Genomic DNA, 19,834 nt, shown 5'->3' on the forward strand with positions numbered 1-19,834 from the left:
AGGCTATGGTTTTTCCAGTGGTCATGTATGGATGTGAGAGTTGGACTGTGAAGAAAGCTGAGCACCAAAAAAATTGATGCTTTTGAACTGTGGTGTTGGAGAAGACTCTTGAGAGTCCCTTGGACTGCAAGGAGATCCAACCAGTCCATCCTAAAGGAGATCAGTCCTGGGTGTTCATTGGAAGGACTGATGCTGAAGCTGAAACTCCAATACTTTGGCCACCTCATGCGAAGAGCTGACTCATTGGAAAAGACCGTGATGCTGGGAGGGATTGGGGGCAGGAGGAGAAGGGGACGACAGAGGATGAGATGGGTGGATGGCATCACCGACTAAATGGACATGGGTTTGAGTAAACTCCGGGAGTTGGTGATGGATAGGGAGGCCTGGCGTGCTGCGATTCATGGGTTCACAAAGAGTCGGACACAACTGAGCGACTGAACTGAACTGAACTGAACTGATAGGTATGTGAGGGAAAGTGTGTGCATGCACAGGCACACGTGTGTGTGTGTGTGTGTGTGTGTGTGTGTGTGTGTGTGTGTGTGCTGGAATGCATTGGGATGTTATAGCAAAACCTGAAAAACCCTTTTGGCCAACCCAGTAGGTTGGAAAACACTTAGAAACTGAGAACTGTGACCAGATTAAAATGGAAGACCGATTTAACACCCCATCTGCTTTTGTTCCCTTGCGCACCTCCCTCCCACCCCAAATCTGGCGGCAGTGCTAACAGGGTGTGACACCGCGAAAGCCCAGGCCCTGAGAGCTGACAGGGAAGTGTCTGCCAGGTAAACCCTCACTGAGGCTGTGTGCAGACTGGCCCTGACAGCCAAGGACACTCTCTTCATAGGAAATATCTGAAACTCGCTCCACAGGGCAATTCAACAAAGCAGAACCTTATCAGGTGTACAAAGCACATTTTCTCAGTTAAATTCTGGCTCTAGGCTTACATGGCACTAGGATACAAGCTGAAAGGACTGTTCAGTCAGCTGCAGATTTCCATTTATGTTTCCTATTAATTGTAGAGATAAAGCACTTACTATTTAGGAGATGGCCTGACATGGCTTATTGGTAATAAGCCCCCAAAAATTATCTTATAAAACAAAAGGGACTCTGGGTTTCAGAGCTGACAGGCAACCTCAGCTTCATATCTTCTGCTCCATTTAAGTCTTCTAAAGGAAGCGCACCTCTCATGCAGCCAGTCAATAGAAGCTGAAATGTCTTCTGGGCATTTTTCCAAAAAGTCAAGTGCATTTTTAATTAAACAGCACTTTTCGCTGTTTCTCCCCATATTATTATCTACCACTGAGACAGAGTGAAAAAGCACAGGTCACCTTCACCATAGCTTATCATTCAATTCATAACCACAATAGTTCAAGTCTAAGGTCAAATTTCTCCTATCCCCTTTGCTTTGTAGGTTGGTCCTGGAGCCTGAGATCACAGCTGCATCAGAGATCTGAATATGTCAAATTTTCTAAAAATAGGGTCCATAGAGTTAAGGGATCAGCCCCTCAGGGAAGTCAGATCAGAGCTTAGGATGTGGTTCAAGCTCAAGCTGTGACCTGAAGGGAGCCTGCTGATGAGGGAGAACATGACAGGAGAATGGTTTTCAGTCCATTCCTCATTGTTTTCCAATGTTTTGCCTCTATCAGTACTGCCACAAAGCATGCTTTCAGCTAAATATTGCACAGAGATTTCTTTCTTTCCGTTGGTTTGTATTCTTCACTGTTTTCATCTTAGACATTCTGCTCAGGGTCTGAGTCACCATCTGTACCTCTCTGGAAAATGTTATTTTTTGTTAACATTATTTACTAAGCTTCCTCTGACTATTGTATAGTTTCATGTTTAAAAAATTTATTCTCAGAGTCTCCACTTAAGAAAAGTCTAGACTCAGGTGCTAAAGGGATATTATTGAATAATTCCAAATAAATCCATTAGAAAAAATTAAAGTGTGTTCATTAAAATAGAAAGTAAACAAAAAGTCTTTCTAGTCAAATATATTGAGAATAATATGTTCTAAAACATGAGGGAAATATAATTTTACAACAGACCACAAGAATATGTGGAAAGTCCCCAAAATGTAATATATATTTTAAACAAATTCAGTAATAATTCCTAATTACTATTTGATTACTCTAAGGCCTCCAGACTTGCTCTAAGCAAAACAATCTTTCCTTCTTACAAAACAAATGATCTTCTCACACAGTTTATTTAATTTCTAATAGATAGTTTCTATCAAGTATGAAAATACAAGGCAGTAAAGTTAAGATTTTTGTTCCTAGACCTAACTGCAGAATTGTCTGTTTGCCTAATAAATAAGATTCTGAGAAATCCCCTTATTACTTAAGGTTTCCATAAACTCTTCCTTCCTATTTGTTACTTCAGAGACTACAAAAGGCAATATTCAAGGGACTTCCCATTTTTTCCAAACTGAAATTTCACAAGAAGATAGAGTCCTATTGGAAGTACACCATGAGAAGTCCCAAAACAGAACAGATATATGTGTATGTATAACTGAACCACTTTTTTGTATACCTGAAACTAATGAAACATTGCAAATTAACTATACTCCAATACAAAATTAATTTTTTAAAAAGCCTCATCAAGAAATCAGGGTTGTAAAGGTTGACAGTCCAGCTTTAGAATGACTGCCCCAATTTACTCTGAGTTTAATTAACTGTGAGAACACATTCTACCTTGTGTTCTAGAAGCCACCCATGCACGGCCAGGAGGATGAGCTCTGGTCACCCACTGAAGTCACTGGTCTTATGATGGATTCTTCACTGGCTCCTCCCCTCTCTAGCTCACTCCCTCACTCCTTTATCAGGGCTGCCTGTGATCACCTCCAAGATAAAGTCATCACACACTAAACACTTGCCTTTAATTCTACTCACCAGGGAGCCCAAACAAAGGCCCAGCCTCAGTACCTGTCTGTTCCACACCTAGTCCATATCTATCCCCGCTACCTTCTTCCCTCCAAGCATCCACTGTGCTCCCAAGCTGCTCAGGGCACTGACACTATCACCAACCGACCTGAACAGCACGCTCTTTTCCTGGTTCTCCCCACAATCACCCTGTCCCTCCTGTGCCCGTGCTATCAGCTCTTTCCTGAGAGCTGAACGGACTGGACAATGGCATTCCGATGCAGCTCGCTTTGGTAGAAATAACACAGTAGCAAAAGCAAAAGGCCTGGTGCTAGGTTTATCCATCACTACCTTGGTGACCTCAGTCAAATAATCCTTCAGGTTCAAGGTCTTTTCATCAACGATATGAAGACAAAAATATCTAAGGGACAACTGCACTGATTTAGAGGGTCTAGAAGTTTCTGAGAATTGGAAAATTTAGGATGGATAAGAGAACTTGTTCAAACAAACTTCTTATCTTAAGCATTGCCTTTGATGATGGTAAAGCCTGAGTTTTCATAGTTCAGATCTTCAAGTACAGAGAAGCTGGAGACATAAGAACCCTAACACATTGCTGTGGTAATAAAAATGAGGACATACATTCAAAGGAATAGTAATGTGGAAGGATATAGTCCAATTAAGCAGACCTAGTCTGATTATGCAGGCTTAAAATCAAATAACTCTAAAGCTGGGTGTATAGACATTCCAGAGAAATTCTCGTAAAGGTACACAGGAGGTTACATGAAACAATTTACAGTAAGTCCTGTTCCTATAGACAAATTCCATTCTGAGAGTGTATTCGTAAGTCCAGTGTGTTTGTAAGTTCAACAAAGTTAGCCTAGATACCCAACTAATACAGTCGGCTGTATAGTACTGTACTGTAATAGGTTCATAACAGTTTTCATACAAAAATACATTAAAGACAAAAAATAAAACATTTTTAATCTTACAGTACAGTACCTTGAAAAGTACAATATCACAGGACAGCAGCTGGTATGCAGGGGGTGGCATTGAGTGAACAGGTAAGAAGGCTTACTGACCGGAGGATGGAGAGGAGGTGGGAGACAGAGCGGAAGGGTCATCAGCAACAGGACCCAGGACAAGCTGCAGTTTCGCTCACACCAGACGCCGATGGCCCAGGGTCTGGTTCCTTACTGGAACCAGATGCACATTCGCATCTCTGAAAGTCCACAACTTGAAGGTTCACACGTAGGGGACTTACTGTACATCACAACTGGCAGAGGGTAGAGAGAGGCACTCTGAAAGCTCACCCTGGAGCAGGCGGGTAGCTGAGGTGTTTACAGAGCAATCCACTAGGTATTTATAGAGCAATGTTCATAGAGCTTAAAAACCACAGTGTGAAGTGGGGAAAACAGAAACAAAATATAAACTATAATATCATTTACATTTATTAAATATATATGCAGCAAAAAAGAATGCACATCTTCAAAACATATATAGGTAAAGAATATATGTCAAACACAAGAATGTGTACCTATAGCAAGAAAAGAGAGGATAGAAATCCTTAGAAAAGTTAATCAATCAATCGCCTAAACAACAAGTACACAGGAGAGGGGTCTTGCCCAAACTCAAAAGAGCAATGAACTAGGGAGTGTGACTGACTCAAACTTTTGTTCTCAAAGTCAAAGATGAATGGACAAACAGTTGAATAAATGTCTGTCTTAGAACCTGATTATCTGAGTGTTAATTCTGTCTTTAGCATTTACTAGCTTGATTTAACCTTTTACAGCCTCTTCTCACAAACATAAAATATGAATAATACTATTACCTGCCTCACAGGTTCATTGTGAAGGTTAAATCAAATTCATGGTGCTAGACACATGATCAGAACACAGTGAATACTAGAGATGATCAATAATCTAAAATGATGCCGCACATAGTCTAGCAGGTAGAGAAGTAGTGTTTGGGGGAGAAGAAATGAGCAGAAAGCATTACTAAGGCCCCACTTCTCCTCACCCACTAATGGAGGCACCAACTGGAAGTACAGTTGGCACCTGGAAATACAGGATGTTTTTCTCCACTTCTGCTCCATCTTTATTGCTGCAATACAACAATGGAGCCATCCAAAATGGTGCCTGGAGGATGAGGAGGCCAACTGTTCTGTGGGCAACCCTCCTTGCTTTGCCCTGGGCAGGATGATGAGGGTGATGGAGCAATGGTCTGAAGGCATGGTGGCTCAGATAGAGCTGGCTCCAAGGAGAATGTGAGTTGTGCACAAGGGTACATAGTGTCTACCAAGTCCTCTGCCACCAGGGGCTTGACGTCCAGAACCATGGTGGATTCTCCCTTGGTGTATTGCCCCAACTGGACAGACAAGACAAAGAGAACCACTTAGAGAAGGTGAGAACTGGATGCTGGGGGTGGCAGCTAGGAAAGAAAGGTAACACAGCCAATACAGCGGGCACTGGGTATGCTAGAGTGGGGGGCACCTGGGACAGTCTGCAACAGGGCGGTTTGCTCTCCGGTCTTGGCTGCTCCCAAGATGATGGGTACAAACTAACTCTGAAGCAGCCTTTGCAAGAATCACGTGGTGACAGTCAGAGAAACAGTGATGTAGGAAACAGTTCAGCAACATGACCTAAACTTGACTGTCTGCATGTCCCAGGAAGCACAGAACCCAAACAGGACAGGAAAACAGCATGTGTTTTGTGTAAATACAGCTTTCATACCTTCAAGAGTTTCCCAATGAACCCCTGAAAGCAGGCAGGGACTCCTTTTCAGAAAGTTACGGTTTTTTTAATGTGTAAAAATAATTAAGCAGTAGGGAAATACAACCTGATTCAGATAGTAACGTATGCATAAAATAAAACTGGTGTTGAAAAATCATCACACCCATCCTTCTATTTCCCCATGTTTCTTTTTTATTTGCCTGCTAAACAGAGGGGCATGTTAGTATTGCTGTCAGCTTAATAGAAGGCATTCAAGGCTCTAATAGTGGCGGGAGAAACTGTAGGCAAATCTCTTCTAAGCGGGGTGTTAGTGATCACTGCCATGTTATATGCCGGCAGGGAACTTTCTTAGTTCCAGTGCAGTTCATAAGGAAAACACTAAGACTGAAAAAAGAGTGATAAAAGTTAAATCTAGCAAGTGATTAGCACCAGCGTTCCAAAAACTTCAGCCCAGCCTGAGTGTTCACATCTGCTCCATCTTCATTGCTACAAAATAAGAGGAAACAGTAGTCAGGTTAATGGAGACAGAATTGTAAAAAACAGACCCATTCATATTCAGCTATGGCATTTCATATAAAAATGACTTGGAGTAGGAATTTTCTGTTTGTTGTTGTTGTTGTTATACAATTAATGGCAGGATAAAGACACCCAGTGGTACCTTCAAATCAGACCCCGGTCTCTCCAGAGCTCAGCACAGCAGTTCTGACCTCCTGCAAGAGCTGCCAATGACTTTGAGGGGCTGGTGCCAACTTAAGGAACAGCCCTGCTATCCCACCCACAACTCCTCATCCTTCAATGAGTTGGCTGCCGCCAACTTTTTCTTTAGTGTTAAATGCATCATTCCCAAAAATGTGGTGAACTGGAATTGGATTTTCAAAATGGGACATTACAAAAGCAGGAGACAGCAAATGAACCTCTTGCCTTTTTTTCCACATATTAATTCCATTGGCTTCCCAAGGCTGCTACGGAGTAGGGGGGTGGTTCCACTGATTTCTTTATCCATCAATCTCTGTTTGATAAGATTACATGCTCTGGAGCAGATAAGGTAAACTTAACTGAGTGGACATGAGTATTAGTAGATTATACCAGTCTCAGTTCAGTTCAGTCGCTCAGTCGTATCTGACTCTTTGCCACCCCATGAATTGCAGCACGCCAGGCCTCCCTATCCATCACCACCTCCCAGAGTTTACTCAAACTCATGCCTATCGAGTTGGTGATGCCATCCAGCCATCTCAATCCTCTGTCGTCCCCTTCTCCTCCTGCCCCCAATCCCTCCCAGCATCAGGGTCTTTTCCAGTGAGTCAGCTCTTCGCATGAGGTGGCCAAAGTATTGGAGTTTCAGCTTCAGCATCAGTCCTTCCAATGAACACCCAGGACTGATCTCCTTTAGGATGGACTGGTTGGATCTCCTTACAGTCCAAGGGACTCTCAAGAGTCTTCTCCAATACCACAGTTCAAAAGCATCAATTTTTTGGCGCTCAGCTTTCTTCACAGTCCAACTCTCACATCCATACATGACCACTGGAAAAACCACAGCCTTGACCAGACGGACCTTTGTTGGCAAAGTAATGTCTCTGCTTTTTAATATGCTGTCTAGGTTGGTCATAACTTTCCTTCCAAGGAGTAAGCGTCTTTTAATTTCATGGCTGCAGTCACCATCTGCAGTGATTTTGGAGCCCCCAAAAATAAAGTCTGACACTGTTTCCACTGTCTCCCCATCTATTCCCCCATGAAATGATGGGCCCAGATGCCATGATCTTAGTTTTCTGAATGTTGAGCTTTAAGCCAACTTTTTCACTCTCCTCTTTCACTTTCATCAAGAGTCTTTTTAGTTCCTCTTCATTTTCTGCCATAAGGGTGGTGTCATCTGCATATCTGAGGTTATTGATATTTCTCCCAGAAATCTTGATTCCAGAAAGAAGTATATAAAAGGAAATATCAGAGAGGAGGGCAAAAAAGAAATTTAGTTCTAAAACTGTACTCTAATAGAGCAATGTGATGAAATGACATTGAAAGGAAATGAGCATAACTATATATATATTTCCAGGTGCCAATGAATGGCTGTCAACGGAGCATTCCAAGAAGGTGAGTGGAGACTGAGGGAGGGCAGCTTCTCTTCTGCAGGCAACTCTCTGCTTTGTGTTTTGTTGGGTGTTTTTTTTGTTTTTTGTTTTTTGTTTTGGAGTATAGTTGATTTACAATGCCATGTTAGTTTCAGATGTACAGCAAAGTGATTCAATTATCCTTTTATATGCATCTATTCTTATTTAGATTCTTTTCCCATATAGGCCATTATAGAATGCTGGGTATAGTTACCTGTGCTATACAGTAGGCCCTTATTAGTCATCTATTTTATACATAGTATTGTGTATATTTAAAAGCAGAGACATTACTTTGCCAACAAAGGTCCGTCTGGTCAAGGCTATGGTTTTTCCAGTGGTCATGTATGGATGTGAGAGTTGGACTGTGAAGAAAGCTGAGCGCCAAAAAATTGATGCTTTTGAACTATGCTGTTGGAGAAGACTCTTGAATCTCTTGGACTGCAAGGAGATCCAACCAGTCTATCCTAAAGATCAGTCCTGGGTGTTCATTGGAAGGACTGATGCTGAAGCTGAAACTCCAATACTTTGGCCACCTCATGCAAAGAGCTGACTCGTTGGAAAAGACCCTGATGCTGGGAGGGATTGGGGGCAGGAGGAGAAGGGGACGACAGAGGATGAGATGGTTGGATGGCATCACCGAATCACTGACTCGATGGACATGAGTTTGAGTAAACTCTGGGAGGTGGTGATGGATAGGGAGGCCTGGAGTGCTGCAATTCATGGGGTTGCAAAGAGTCGGACACGACTGAGCGACTGAACTGAACTGTGTACCTATCATAGGAAAATGAATATAGTTCTCTGTGCTATCCAGTAGGACCTCGTTGATTATTTTATATATAGCAGTGTTTATATGTCAATACCAACCTTCCAATTTGTCCCTCCCTCTGTTCCATTTCCCCCCGGTAACCATAAGCTTGTTTTTCACATCTGTGACTCTGTTTCTGTTTTACAAATAAGTTCAGTGTTTTTATTTGTTTGTTCTGTTGGTTGGTTTTTTGTCTTGAGCGAGACCAAGGGGTGAAGAAGCCATGGTCTGAGAGAGCTGTGGCTCAGAGCCGCTCCGTAGGGGACACGGCGGACGTGCAAGGAATGAGGGAAGCAGACAGGAAAACTGCATGAAGCAAAGCCAAGTGGCTGAGCAGAACAGAGAAACAGGACATGCCCTGAGTCACAGAGGAGAGCCTTCATTTGCCAGGTTAGGAGGAGGTGGAGAGAAAGTTGCTAAAACAAGAGGTAGCTGTACTCCCTCACTGATTTGTTCTAGCCACAGAAAATCAATAGTCATGAAATAAATGAGTTCTGGTTTTCAACATTTCAATTCTCTTTAGTTTTAGGATGAAAGGAGAAACATGCCTCAATGACATCTCCTCCTATTTCCTTCTAACAAATAAAAATGAGCATGTTTTTTATTTTCCTGAGAGTAGCAACATTTGGTCGGCTTCCTGGGTAGCTGAGACGGTAAAGAATCCGCCTACAATGCAGGAGACCCTAGTTCGATTCCTAGGTCTGGAAGTTCCCCTGGAGAAGGGATAGGCTATCCACTCCAGTACTCTTGCCTGGAGAATCCCACGGACAGAGGAGCCTGGCGGGCTACAGTCCGTGGGGTCACAAAGAGCTGGACACGACTGAGCGACTAAGCACAGCAGCGGCAACATTTGGTAGTTATTCTTACGAGATATCTAAAGAAATCATCATCTTTGACTAACTCTTATGAAAGGCTATGTATTTTATATACTAAGCACTTTACACACATGAATGTAAATCTTCACCATAATCCTTTGATCTAATTTTACAGAGAATGAGATTGAGGCTCTAGAAGATTAAATACCATGCCCAAGACTACAGTATTAGTAATTAAACACTTATTTGTTCAATGTTTCCTGTTTGTTTTTGTTGGCCATACAGTCATTAGTTTGTTTCATCCATATTAAAGCATATAACATGTCTGACTTGTAAATGGTAGGCTCTGCCCCCAGAAGAGTTTCAACAGAGGATTTAAGGATATACGGGATTATAACATTCAATTAAATGTTGGACAAAAGGCCCTCTCAATTCTCCTTCAAATGTAAGATGTTATAATTATAGAAATAACTAGATCAGATAGCAGAGGACTAGGCATCTCATGCCCTGATGCCAGGCTGGAAAACTGAGCACCATTTCTCATCTCCTCTGAACCCAATGAAAGGTCAAAGTAGTGTTTACCACTACCATTCAGCAGTTGGTTTGAAATGACATGATGTTATGACAGGTTGAGTCAAAATTCTACACCTTTCGTGACTTTTCGATTTTCTTTGCCAATCTCAATATAGGTAAGGAGCTGAATTACTCAGGAAAAACATATGTCTACATTTAAGAAATATGGAAATCATTAATAAAATAAATGATTATTTTCAGGCTAGTTCTCAGCAGTGAAGGCTATTACATCCTGTCACCAGCTGAACAACAAAGTTATTTTGGATAAGAAAGTATATACAAGAAAGACCATAAGATATTTAGAAAACTGCAATTTTGAAAGGAGTCACATTCCAAAATTGGTTTTGTTTAAAGTTAACTTTAGGTAATAAGTGATGCAGTGTTGTGAAAATTTAAGCCAGTGTGACAGAAAGCACTTTCTTAAAGAATGTGCTGTGTAAATTGATTTTTCCTTCCCTTTCAATATATAACCAACTTTGAACAATCTTTTCTGTCAAATGAAAGAGAATGATCTACACATGTCTTCTTGTAAAGATGAAGCCAGACTTCAGGTATACAAAGCAAATTGTCATTTCTAGAAAATGTATCTAATAATTTATTAACAGTTACATATTAATTTTTTCTGAAAATCTTAAAATATATTTTGGACATTTGCATAACTACTAAAGTTGGTGTAAAAATACAAGATCTAGCATCAGAATTTATTGTCCATAAGACAGAAGTGACAAAATATCCAGCAGCTAAGGTCCTATGTAGATAGGATGGTAGGTGGAGAATGCAGGTCTAACGGATGCTAGGAAAGACAATGTTGAATTTGGAGTCAAAAAAATTTAATATCTGGTGACCTGAGCCCTGAATAGTTATTAACCCTGATTCTATTATTTTGTTTTGTTTATCTTGAAAAGCTAGTGCCCACAAGAAGGTCAGTCCTTCTACCTTCTGACCTCCGCTCAGCCTTTTACCATGATTCATTACAATATAAAACCCAACATGAATCTATTGAAATGACTTTGAAGGAAAAATCCCCAAAGTGTCACATCCTCACCTCTTCTATAATATTTACAACAGAGTCCCAAGAGAAGAAAAATTAATGAGACTTGTTTCTCATTAGTGGCTACTTTAGAATCAGACTCTCAGATTCTGGTACTACTTCGTATCAGCCAGGTGTAAGGACAAATAAAAATGTTTAAGAGGCTTAATTACCCTTGCTGAAAGTAAAGGAAGAAATTTCCCTCCCTTGTTCTTAGAGCATTTGTTTCAGAAAACTTGTCTCCTCTCTTGGAAATGGAGATAAATCCTTGTGAAACCTAGATGGGCTTCTTATCAGTTTTAAGACTCAGAAAAGTCTCAAGGACTTGACAACCATCTCCTTTAAAGGTAAACATCCAAAGGAGATAGAAGAAGCCTTATCTCAGTTTCTCCTAGGTTCTCAGGAAGGATGGGAGTCTAACTTTAGTTGACACCTGGCTCAAAGTTGTAAAAATAGCTCCTGTCATAAAGATAGGAGAAGTTTCTTTTTCCTTTGTATAAAGTCAATGAACTAACACAGGTGGTCCTCCCAATTACCAGGTGATTTAGAATGAGCTTAACTTGACTTTTTTGTCCAGCTGACTACTTGACTATTTGTCAAGTCCTCTTATTTGAGGGTAAATCAAATTATTGTTTATCTTGAGAATATATATATATATATATATAATGGGTTAAACCTACTTGGCTATATGAAAGGTGAGATGTCTTTTGTCTTTGTGACCTTTTGGTGCTTGTGATAGGCATCACACTCTGGTTGAATGCTTAGTCAATAATAAAAGTGCTGTTTCTTCTCTACTACCTTTGTGAGGAGGACTCTTGGGTTGGTAAAAAATATTTATTTTAATTTTGTTTCCTCAACACAGGCTGTAGGCGTTCAACACAGGAAGGTCATGTTGATAGGGTTCACTGCTACAAATCTGGCGGTCAGAATATCTTTCTTTCTATTTTTCCTTGCCCACCTGGATACCTGGGCAAGGTAGGGATCTACTCAGGTATTCATATGAGGTGTCTTCATAAGATAGATTTACCCTGGACTTCCAACCAGTTGTCAATCAAAGCATATGAATCTTCTTTTCATCAGTAGTTATAAATATACAGATATCAAGTACTTCTATAAGGTTACAACCTTGAACACTGCAATCCAAGATTTATCAAAGCTTGATTTTGATAAATAATATTTATGGGAAATTGCTTGCAGGGAACAGAGTGGGCCCATTCCTCTTGATAATTCCATTTTTACCCTTGAATCAAACAAAAAAATGAGAGTGGTTTCCATGGACAAATAACTTATTTTTCTCTTTTCTGTGTTCTCATCTAGAGAATAAAAATAAAGGAAAGAAACACTTGTCCCATAAAATTAGAACTTGAGACATCAATGGAGGTTCTGGAATTAAAAATAAAATGAACACAAAATCTTCTATACACCACAGGAGCAAATCGATCCTAGATGGTCACCTTGCCAGCAGAATTGTTATCTTGCCAGCTCAAGTATTTATCAAAAATCTGCAAAGAGAAGGAATAAGAACACAGGAGAAGAATTTGCCTAGTATGTGTTTTATGAGCAAGTAGTGACTGATTAGCTCTTCAGTTGTGTTAATAACAAATGGATCTGAAAGGTCAGAACCAAATGCATATTTAATCATGTTCTTGGAAATCAATTGACCCTCAAGTTAAAAATGAAATAGACCTAGGACTGCATGTAGCAGGTGATGTAAAGATTGGCAGGTCAGTTATATCTCATTCCCAGCCTGACTTTCATATTTAAACTTGTAGACAGAGAAGTGAGCTATCTAAACTTGTTGTGGATCCGAGTTGCTGAATTCACTAAACATGAGGAATACAATCAGAAATGATGATGATGACTGCTAATGGAAGTTAATTCTTTCTAAATAACTATAACCAGAAACCATTTATCTCAGGCAGAGAGTCTGCTCTAAATTACTGCATTGGTGTCAACAATTGGTGGGAATGTAAATTGGTAAAGCCACTATGGAAAATAGTGTCAAGGTGCCTCAAAAAAACAAAAACAGAGTTGTCATAGGATCCAGTAATTCCACTCCTGGGCATATATCCAGACAAAACTAATTCAAAAAGATACATGAGCTCCTATGTTCTTAGCTGTACTATTTACAATAGACAAGACATGGAAATAACCTAAATGTCCATCAACAGATGAGCCAATAAAAAAGATGTGATGTCTGCTTACACATATATATGTATACACACTACATATATATATACACACACACATATACATATATATACACACATATATATACACATATACACACACATATATACACACACATATATATGTGGAATACTACTAAGCCATATAAAAGAATTAAATAACGTCATTTACGGCAACATGTGTGGACCTAGAGACTATCACACTAAGAGAAATAAGTCAGAAAAAGAAAGACATTTACCATGTGATATCACTTATATGTGGAGTCTAAAATACAACACAAATGAACATATCTACAAAACAGAAATGGGTATAGAGAACAGATTTGTGGTTGCAGGGGAAATGGCAGAAAAGGGGAGAAAGATTGGGAGTTTGGGATGAGCAGATGCAAACTACTACATATAGGCTGGATAAACAGCAAAGTCCTACTGTATGGCACAGGGAACTACATTCAATATCCTTTGATAAATCATAATGGAAAAGAATATGAAAAAGAATATATATGTATAACTGAATCACATTGCTGTAGAGCTTAATACAATACTGTGAATCAACTATACTTCAATAAAATTACTTAAAAAAAATAAATGTAAGCACACTCAAAAGAAAAAGGAATCTATGAAAGTGACCTTCTTTGAAAACTGATCAGCCAGCTGATCACAATGTTTAAATCCATTATTTAGGGATCTCACCTTCTTCTTCCTCAGACACAATTTAGCAACTGAACAACAAAAGCCCCTGGACTTAGTTCACATCAGATGTTATGCCCAACCCCAGTCTAACTATTTTCCAAACCTTGTGTAGAATGTCAAATGAAACAGAAAATATTAGGTTTTATTAACTCAGTAACAGTGAATCTCAATGTAGAACAGATCTCTCAAAAGTAATCTACCATAGGTTACAGTATAGGCTAAACTTCTATGACAGTAGACAGGAAGAATTTGTGACCCAAATCTTTATTAATTCAAAGCATTCCCTAAAGCAACATTTCTTTTATGATTCTTTTGCTTTTACTTTCAAATTTTTGTTTCCAAGATTGACTTGATTGGCTTTTCTAGATGACAATGAAGGAGTTGGAATTTGAGGCTCCCAACTCTGGTTGTACATGTAAATCACTGGCAGAGATTTTAAACCTGCCTTTGCCCACCTCTAGAGATTCTTGATTCCATTTTCCTAGAGGGGAAGTGCACTCTTTGGGCTTTATAAAGTCCTGTGAGGGGACTTCGCTGGTGGTCCAGTAGTTAAGACTCTATTCCCAGTGTAGGGGCCACAGATTAGACCCTGGTTGGAGAACGAAGATTACACAAGCCACTGGGCAAGGCTGAAAAAAAATTCCCAGGAGATTTTAATGCTGAGCCAGAGCTAAGAACCACTGTCCCAGATGATCAGCTGAACTGTTTTGAGTTAGCTGTTTTTAAATGGACTTTATAAAGCATAAGACTTACAAAAATAATGATCAAATTAAATCCCACATTGCAGGCAGATTTGTTACCAGCTGAGCCACAAGGGAAGCCCTTTCAAATGGACTTTATAAAGTATAGGGCTTATAAAAATAAGGATGAAATTAAATCAAGTACATCTGAGGTTGTTTTTAACTGAATTCCTGAACTAATTTGAACAACTAGTGCCTACAAATAGCAGGATCAAGCAAAAGAAACCACAATCTGGTAGTCCGAAAGGCAGGCTGCTGTCTTTAGGAAATGAGAGAAAACCAAGAGGGAAATTCTGAGGTTTGATCAAGGTCCTCCCATGAGTGTGTTTGCACTGGGCCGGTAACTAGCACACTTTACTCGCTAGATCATATGGTCATAAGGCCAGAATTGCTTTATAAAAACGGGTAGTTTTCTTGTTTAGTGCTTTGAGGGTAAATAAATACGAAAAAGAAGATTTGGGGAAAATGCACAGGTAAATATTACCGTTGATCACACAGAATAAGAAACTATCAAAAGTTATTAAATCACTCTATATGTGCCAGTGTAACTAAGTAAAACACAGCACACTGGATGCCCAAAATGGTAGCTTAATTATCAAAAACATTCTTTTTTTTTTTGAGTTTGATATATATTTATTTTTATTGAAATGTAGTTTGATTTACAATGTAATGTTAGTTTCTGGTATATAGCAAAGTGATTCAGTTATACATATAATGTTAATATATTATATAGAATATATATAACCCCTAATGGAAAAGAATCTGAAAAAGAATGTGTGTATGATATATACATATACTCTTTTTTAGATTCTTTTCCATTATAGGTTATTACAAGATACTGAATATAGTTCCCTGTGCTATACAGTAGGACCTTGTTCATCTATTTTATACACAGCAGTGTGTATCTATTAACCCCCACCTCTCAATTTATCCTCCTCTCTTTTTTCCCTTATTAATTTTGTGATTTTCTATATCGATGAGTATGTCTCTGTTTTGTAAATAAGTTCATTTGTATCATATTGTAGATTCCATGTATGTGATATCATATGATCTATAGATTATCAATAAATGGATACCCCTCAGCCCCAGTTTCCTCCTCTGTAAAATGGGAAAAGTAATACTCAACTTACGATGTTTTTTGAAGATTAAGTAAAACAATGCATCTAAAGTGCATAGCATGTTAACATATGGTAAACTCTCAATAAATTGGTAATTATAATCATTCTTAATGCTGGCATGTGTCCACAGAAACCAACAGGCTTCTGATCAGAAGAATTGCTAAAATCGTTCAGCAATATAACTTGGCTACATGTATCAAAATTTTCCCATATGTGCATACTCATTACACCAATAATCCTGCTTCTGAAAAAAAATCAGAGATATGGTCAAGGATACAAATCCATGCCTATTTATAGCATGCTTTTATATTTTAATAACTAAAGTTATAGCAGAGGGACACATCAATACTGTATGTTAGAAATTTCAACATTTGCATAAATTGGGATGTCAGTTTATGAAATATGCCCCAAATTGTGGAAAATATACTTTGGGGAAAAATTCAGATTTCATTTATAATTTTATTTGGAATTTTATTATTTTTATCTCTCTTTTGTATTATTGTATTATATATATATATATATTTAAACATGAAGGCTACAAAATTGAGCATGACTAATTTGTAAGAGTATCTAGAATAAATGAATGAATTCACTTTTTACCTTCATAAAGACAAGTCCTTTTAAAAAGTACATTTTTCCCTTACCTTTACCACTTTGCCTAAAGGGATATAGAAGAAAATATTGCTCAATTGTTCTTGCTCGACAGAAAATTCAATTTTTTAATACAATTTTTTCTTGCCCCTTTGGTACAGCATTTTTTAAAAATAAGAAAGGTCTTTTCATTTATTTTTCTCTGTCAGATCAAAATGTGAAAGTGGCTCAATATTTGAATGAAATTTAGAGCTATATTTGAGATGGCACACTTTTGCCTGTATGCTACCTGCCATATGCAAAATTCACTTGGGGGTTGGAAAACCGAACTACCAGAAGGTCCTGGGATTTCTGACTCAGAGACACTTATAAATATTATGGGATATTCACTGACCTTCTCGAAAAAGAAAACAACCATGGCTTCACATAATGAATCCAGAGAGAAAAATCATAAAAATAGATGAGACAGAAGTATTTTGTGATCAAAGTGCTACATACATGGGCACCTCTAGTACCACCTTCCACATTGAGAAGCAAGAATTTACTCCTTAACTATCAGATGTTTTTGAACAACACAGAGTAGTTTAAAGTTCATTCTATCTTTAAAATAAAACAGATTTTATTAATTTTTAATAGAAGATTGGCTTACTTCTACAATCCAATATTACATGGAGATGGATAAGCAGATGTTCAATTATATTCTACATTTACCTCTTTGGAATCAAGGGTTTCGTGTTCCGGAATAGCCATCATTGGATGACTCAGCTTCACAGATAAGACGCCCAGGATGTGATCAGAGATAGAGGTAAGGAGAGATAAAAGTTTAAATTTAAGTTGGCAGTTAAATGATGATGCAAGTATATTATTGCTGATCATAGTAGATTCTACCAAGTGTAAACATTAAGATTTGATTGTTAGTAAAAACAAAGGAAGATGTTCTTAACATAGAAAAAAATTTTAGCAGATGGTGAATCCTTAGAGCCTAAAACCACATCTTATTTCTCTGTGTGGCCCACATACACTCTAACGGTGCTTGGCACACAGCATAGACAGTTATTAAATGTTTACTGAATGAATGAATGGTTAACATACACTGGCAGTTACCAGAGAGAGGAAGTGAAGTTAAATCTATTTTTCTCACAACAATCCTCAAATTGAAAAGTTCCAAAGCAAAAGAGACAAATCATGCTCAGACCAGCAATGCAGATGCCTCTGCAGATAGTTAACGCCTATATGAAATGTAAAACATTGTGCATTATTGTAAACATAAAGAATCTCAAAACACAAGGGCTTCATAAACATTGCAGTGTTACCAGATGCCACTATGATACATGATAATGCAGTTTGCAACATGGTGACACCTTAACAGAGAGAGGTTCTTTGGTTTTTATAGGAATTTTTTATTATTGCATGGGTTTTCTGAGCACTATACATACCCTTAAACCTATTAGGAAAGAAAAAAGTCATAGATATGCAAGCAAAAAAGACAGGCAGGCAGAATGAGGGACACAGGCAAGGGGAAGGCAATCATTTGTAATAAATCTGTTTACTCCCTTTATTTTTTAACCATCTCTCCTCACTCCAGCTTTAAGGTAACCACAATACTTGATTTCCCAGAAATGTCCCAGTTTCTACTATGATCCTGGGCAAATCCAGGCTATGGAAATAATTGGCTGCCCTTGACTCTCATCTTATCCTGATTTGGTCAGTGAACCGTCAGATCAGTAACCAGCTCCTGATGCTCCAAGGCAATTCGGAGAGTCCCAGGAGTGCAGCCTTGGCCCCAGAAGGACATCACCAGCAGCTGCCAGGGAGGCCAAGGAAGGCCCATCTCCTTAAAGCTTCCTGAAGTTTCCCTCTATTCCAGCCCATTTTCAAGAATGGAGCCTGCTTTTATTTAAAGCTATAGCTTTATTAAATCCCACTCTATCCCAACTGTAAAATAGCCTGGGTGTCATAACATCAGGGCTCCTAGAATCCTGAGACCATTACTTTAAATGGAAGCATGATCTGGCCCCAAACCAACTAGAGATCCAAACAGCTTTCCAGAAGTCAGCTGAAAGCACCTGCTCTCTCCTGCTGATCAGGGTCCCCTGAGATCCTAAACCTGGCTTAGGATCAGAGGCTATGTACCCCTTCAAAACTCAAACCTAAGTCCTGGAGACAGCAAAATTTAAGCACACCTAGGCTAAGTGGTATGGTAATTATATGAATCATCAGAATCTGTACAAATGTCAATCTCCATTCTCCTAAGCTACAATAGGACAAAGATCCTGAAATCTGAAAATGTTTTCCCAATAAAATATTCAACTGACATTGGAAAAGCAATTGAGTAATTATCGGATATCTATTTTACATTTTATTTTTTCAATATAGGTATTCATTTAAATCCTAAAATATATTTTAATCCGGAATTTCAAAAACTACGTATGAGCTATCTTAACCAACAAAAAATAACAGCAAACAACTGATTCTAATTAACTGGTAATCCCCAAATATCTGGCTTTGGAATGCTTTCTTCTATTTATGATCTTGGGACCCAGTAGGCTTGCTTTTTTATTATCCTCAAGGTAACTAAAAACATACAAATTATGGTACTGTTGATGGAGTAAGTCATAATAGTTTACAGTTTCCTCACATGACAAATTCATTATATGTGTGTGTTTATATAGCCTTCCCTGGTGGCTCAAGTGGTAAAGAATCTGCCTGCAATGCAGGAGACCCGGGTTCAATCCCTGGGTCAGGAAAATCCCCTGGAGAAGGAAATGGCAACCCACTCCAATATTCTTGCCTGGAGAATCACACGTACAGACGAGCCTGGCAGAGTACAGTCCATGGGACTGCAAAGAGTTGGACACGACTGAGTGACATCACTCACTCACTCATTTGCTTATATAGTATTAAGAGCAATCTGGTGAGGTGAGCACTAATTTTACCCTGTTTCACAAATGAAACAAAAGCAGCAAGAGGTGGGATAATGATTTCTTCAAGGTCTGGAGCTAGTAAGTGGCAGAGTCATGATTGGAGTCTGGGTCACAGTCTCTGGAGATGGTGTTTTCAAAGCAGGAAAGGGGTAACATGCCTCTAGGAAGACGCTTGGGGGTGGGGGGTGGGGGCAGACAGACAGAGGGAGTGGGGTGTGTGCCATGTTGCAAAAGGGAAGGCCAGGTGCTAAAGGCAAGAGTGTACAGTTCAGAGATCAGAAGCAGTTCAGAGTGTCTGGGGCAATGGGTGTCTCCATGCAGGAGACGCAAGACAATGAAGCTTGGATGTCAGACGAGGATGCTGGGCTTCATTCTCTAAAGAGTGAGAAGTCCTTGAATCTACAAGGGAGAAAGGGGCACATGCGATCAGATTGCCATGTCAAAGACATCGCCCTGGCTAAAGAGCAGAATACAGATGGGGGAAGAGGGGTTGGAAGACCGGTGGGTAATTAGAAAGAGAATAAAGACAAAGGTTTAAATGAAAGCAGTACCTTAGAGAACAGAATGAAGTCAAGTTTCCCTGGGTGACCCCAGATACCCCTACTCTCCAGGGTGAGTGAAGAAGTGTCAGGTCGACATGTTGAAATTTTGTTGATTGGGGAAGAAAAAT

The 19,834-nt window shown here is 39.2% G+C and overlaps 1 protein-coding gene across 1 annotated transcript in view; it reads right to left on the bottom strand.

The window, feature by feature from the left end:
• Positions 1-5,014: 5,014 nt before the first annotated feature.
• The window catches only part of MLIP (muscular LMNA interacting protein), a 275,449-nt gene continuing 260,629 nt past the window's right edge, over positions 5,015-19,834 (bottom strand). Inside the window, exons 12-13 of the mRNA XM_061146051.1 lie at positions 16,952-17,005; positions 5,015-6,073 (exon numbers count right to left, since the gene is read on the bottom strand). Coding sequence (XP_061002034.1) covers positions 6,068-6,073; positions 16,952-17,005 — 60 coding nt within the window. The 3' untranslated portion in view covers positions 5,015-6,067. The remainder of the gene's footprint in view (positions 6,074-16,951; positions 17,006-19,834) is intronic.

This window comes from Dama dama, chromosome 7, assembly GCF_033118175.1.
Source record: "Dama dama isolate Ldn47 chromosome 7, ASM3311817v1, whole genome shotgun sequence".
NCBI lineage: Eukaryota > Metazoa > Chordata > Mammalia > Artiodactyla > Cervidae > Dama > Dama dama.